Source organism: Austrofundulus limnaeus, unplaced genomic scaffold, assembly GCF_001266775.1.
Source record: "Austrofundulus limnaeus strain Quisiro unplaced genomic scaffold, Austrofundulus_limnaeus-1.0 Scaffold132, whole genome shotgun sequence".
Classification (NCBI taxonomy): Eukaryota; Metazoa; Chordata; class Actinopteri; order Cyprinodontiformes; family Rivulidae; genus Austrofundulus; species Austrofundulus limnaeus.
The window spans coordinates 898,974-903,356 of NW_013952534.1; the positions used below are offsets into that span (position 1 = coordinate 898,974).

The 4,383-nt window shown below is 42.7% G+C and overlaps 1 protein-coding gene across 3 annotated transcripts in view; it reads left to right on the forward strand.

Annotated features, from left to right (window-relative positions):
- fam171a1 (family with sequence similarity 171 member A1) overlaps window positions 1-4,383 on the forward strand; it is a 46,515-nt gene that overhangs the window by 18,033 nt on the left and 24,099 nt on the right. For 2 of the 3 annotated variants that reach the window (XM_014015650.1, XM_014015652.1), the window contains 2 exons: window positions 262-420; window positions 931-1,110. In XM_014015650.1, coding sequence (XP_013871104.1) covers window positions 262-420; window positions 931-1,110 — 339 coding nt within the window. The remainder of the gene's footprint in view (window positions 1-261; window positions 421-930; window positions 1,111-4,383) is intronic. The other variant, XM_014015651.1, reaches the window with a different exon arrangement.

The window sequence follows — 4,383 nt, forward strand, 5'->3', positions numbered from 1 at the left end:
ATGTTATCAATGTTACCTTCCCAAATGAATTAATATTTTACTAAAGTTTGATGTCACAGGCACTTTAACCATCATTATGAGTTTGGCCAGTTTGCTGTAGGTCAGATATAAATATAAGCTGTCCTTATTGTCCTACTATTTCTTTTTTTTTAAGTTTGAGAACCACCGGTCTAAAAACAATGCGATGAAACAGTAATTTGAAATAATAAAGGCAAAGTTCATTTGGATGGTTTCAGACGTATGTGTTTATCCCTCTTGAAGGTTTAAGAGGCCATCCCAGAGTTCACTTCCAGCGCAGAGCTTTAAGTCTTCCCTCCAACACGTCCTATGCCAACCTGACAGCTCTGCTCACCGTGGCCAGCTCTCCCTCACACATCCAGCACTTTCCTCACCTGCAGGTTCTCAGCAGCAACGGTACAGGTGAGGTTTGGACTTGAAAGACTCTTTACAGAAACAAAGCCTGGCAGCACAAATGGCAGAAAGGGAGTGAATAACTCGTGTGTGTGTGTGTGTGTGTGTGTGTGTGTGTGTGTGTGTGTGTGTTCGCATTCGCGCTCTGCATACTTCGGGGAATCTTATCTTATTGATATGTGCAGTAATATTTTAGAGTAATATATGAGTACTTTCCGACAGCCCTCTTCTTTCCACTGCTTGTATTTTCTGCTTCCACACACCACAGGCAGGTTTATGCATTGTGACACTCAACCTCAACTTCCAATTTTTTTTCCCACCCTGGTTTCCTTATTTCCTGTTTTTCCTTTGTTTTCTTTCCTGTCTTAACGACTCTCGTTTATCTAAGCAGTTTTTTTTCTGTCACCTCCCCACTGTCTGCTCTAGTCTCCGTTTTCCCCTCCCGCACCTGACTTTACCCCTGCTCACTTTCCTTTCTGCTGCATTTTTCTCTTACGGCTCTCCTGCTCACACTCACAGGTGCAGAGAAGAAGAAGTTCGAGTTGACTCCTGTGGCAGCCATCTCTGTTCACCTATTGGCCAGTGATGGAGTGGAACTGCAGGTAAACGAGCCAATCACAGTCTCTGTGCCACTGCCGGCCAACAGCGACCTAAAGGAAAATGATCATATTCCCGCATGGAGATTTGACCCACGTTTAGGTATGTACAAATCATTAATACACAACTGTAGGTAGATAAGTGTTAACACCGCTAACCATCCTAAAAGTATAGTTCTGCTGTCGTACTTTTGTATTAAACAACTAGCTAAATACTCGCATAATAAAGATCACAAGCCACATTCTTATACCTCAGGTCCCAGTTTGTGGCTGTTTAACAGAATGATTTATGAATAACATTCTTCACAAGTCACGCAGTAACCAAAACCCGGTGCCCCCAATAATCTGCAAATCAAAGTTTGAACCGAGAATGCATAATCTCCTCAGCCTCTGCTCAACCGTGAACTGAGCAAACAAAAACAAAAGGCTTTGCAGCATCAGCTCATAAATCTGAGGAGCTTTGTGCTTCATTGTACAATTTTGATTTATTCACAAAATACTGTGCTGTCAAACATCCCACTGAGGGACACACCCACTTACTTTTGTCAGGCTGCTTTGAAAACAGCGAACAGATCTTCAGTACAGTCAAACAATAAAAAAAATGTTTCTCTGCATATACAGTATTAGTCCCACATTTCCAGACATCATATTGTGCTTAGTCTTTCAGGACTAATTAAAAAAAAATTTGGGCGAAATAAAAACACTTTGTCGTGTTTAGAGTCAAAACTGTTAATTACAGACTAGTTTAAATGAAAATCACACAGAACTTTGTTCTCACAGGCCACAGATGCAAACTCTAAACATGTTCTGATGTTTAACCACCTAATTGTTGCAATATTAATGCATCGTCTTAATTTATTCCTCATGCTGAATACACCATTTGCTTTTATTTAAATTCTTTTCCTCCTTTTTAATCTGTTCTTGGTCTTCATCAACTCCAAAAACAGTCTAAACTTCAGTACATAAACGCTTTGCTGTGTTTACCAGTTGTTTTGTCCATCCATCCATCCATCCATCCATCCATCCATCCATCCATCCATCCATCCATCCATCCATTTTCTTCCGCCTATCCGGGGTCGGGTCGCGGGGACAGCAGCTTCAGAAGGGAGGCCCAGACCTCCCTCTCCCCAGTCACTTCCTCCAGCTCCTCCGGGGGAACTCCAAGGCGTTCCCAGGCCAGCCGAGAGACATAGTCCCTCCAGCGTGTCCTGGGTCTTCCTCGGGGCCTCCTCCCGGTGGGACGTGCCCGGAATACCTCACCGGGGAGGCATCCAGGAGGCATCCTTACCAGATGCCCGAGCCACCTCAACTGGCTCCTCTCGACYTGGAGGAGCAGCGGCTCTACTCTGAGTCCCTCCCGGATGACCGAGCTTCTCACCCTATCTCTAAGGGACAGCACAGCCACCCTGTGGAGGAAACCCATTTCGGCCGCTTGTATCCGGGACCTCGTTCTTTCGGTCATGACCCAAAGCTCATGACCATAGATGAGGGCAGGAATGTAGATCAACCGGTAAATCGAGAGCTTCGCTTTCTGACTCAGCTCTRTCTTCACCACGACGGACCGGTACAGCGCCCGCTTTACAGCAGACACTGCACCAATCCGCCTGTCGATCTCCCGCTCCCTTCTTCCCCCATTCGTGAACAAGATCCCCAGATACTTAAACTCCTCCACTTGAGACAGGGCGACCCCCCTGACCCGGAGAAGGCACTCTGCCCAGTTGTTTTGTTTTCCAGTTTAATAAGCAGAGAAACACAAGAAAAAACACAATTTTAAGTATTTTTATTTGCACTTAAAATATATTAGAGACAAAATAGAACTTCATTGGTACTGTGTTTGTGTACAAGACAAAAAAATGTTGTAGCTGCATACTGGAGGAGGAGGTCTGCAGTCACTAAGTGGGTGTTTCTTGGTGTGTGGGAGGAGTTTGTCAAAGACTTGATAGGTCTGTTTGTCTTTTGTGGGAAGAGTTTGTGAAACGAATGATTGGTTGGACTGAAGAGGCCATAATAATTGGGTTGGATGAATGCTGGGCATGTGGGGGTGACGTATAGCTTGGTTGAAACGGCCAGAAAGCATCTATAAAAATAAATAACATTATTAGTCTTAACTGGAGACAGGAAGGTGCAAGCCTCATGAAATTTGACTGCAGTACATGTGGAGGGACGTACCAATTTGGCTTAGTCGAACAGCCCTAAACTGCATGGAAAATTATTTTTTTAATATGAACAATAATATTTGTCTAACTCGAGACAGGAAAGTGCTAGCTGCATAAAAATCGAAGTGAATAAATTATGTGGACATATTCACAAAAAGTTTTTAGATTTTCTATTTTAAAGTCAATAAATAAAATAAAATTTACACATTTACAATAATTTTGCTATTACCATTACTTCATTTTTTAACTTGTCCCATAAGACAAGTCAGCCCGACCAATCACAGTTTTGCCAAACTCCGCCCACACATAAGACCCTCCACCTATATTCCAAACTTTGCCAATCACAATTAGGACAAGGTCTTCCCAAACTACAAACTCCACCAATCCCGGTTAGGACAAACTTGGCCTAAACCAAGAACTCCACCAGTCATGGATAGGACAAACCCGCCCACACCAAGAACTACACCAATCACGGTTAGGACAAACTCCGCCCACACAGCCAAGAAAGTCCCCTTATGTACTGAGAAACCCTGACTTGGCATGCTGACAATGAACGACAAAAAGAGAAAGAAGAAAGCAGAAATTGAACCAAAGAAGTAAATTTTCAAGTCAGAAACTATAATTTTGATCTGAAAACTGGTGAAACTGTAAGGAAGTGTGAAGCTTGAAAAATGCGCAGAAAACCCAATCCAGTCCTCAGTTAAATGTTTTTTCTTGGGTCCTTGGGGTGGTTCCTCTTAGATTAGCATTAGAGGGAGACACACATTAACAAGAGACTTGTTGATCTTATAATTTTTAAAGTAAATCACTAAAATTTTTCACAAAGTATAAAATATAAGGCTGTATCTAAATTTCAGTTCATTAGAAATGATTGGATTTAATACAATGAGTGACGGGGAGGAATCTACTTGTAGCAAATTTAAGACAACTGCCCCAGCTTCTCAACTTTTTCATTTTTTTTAGTTGAACACTTTAATGAATTAACAAGATAAATGACATTTTAGCTTAAAGTGTAACTTACCCCCCTGTGAAAAGATAACTCCGCCCCAAGGCGAAATTTGAAAAATGCATCAAAGTGGGTAGGGGAGGGGGTGTGGGTAGGGGAAGGGGGGTTAGAGAGCGGAGGTGTGGCCAGCACGAGAGATGAAATCTCCTGCTGCGAAGCAGGAGGAAAGGAGAGAGGGAAAAGTAACTTATAGCAGCAGAATAGGTTGGAAGAT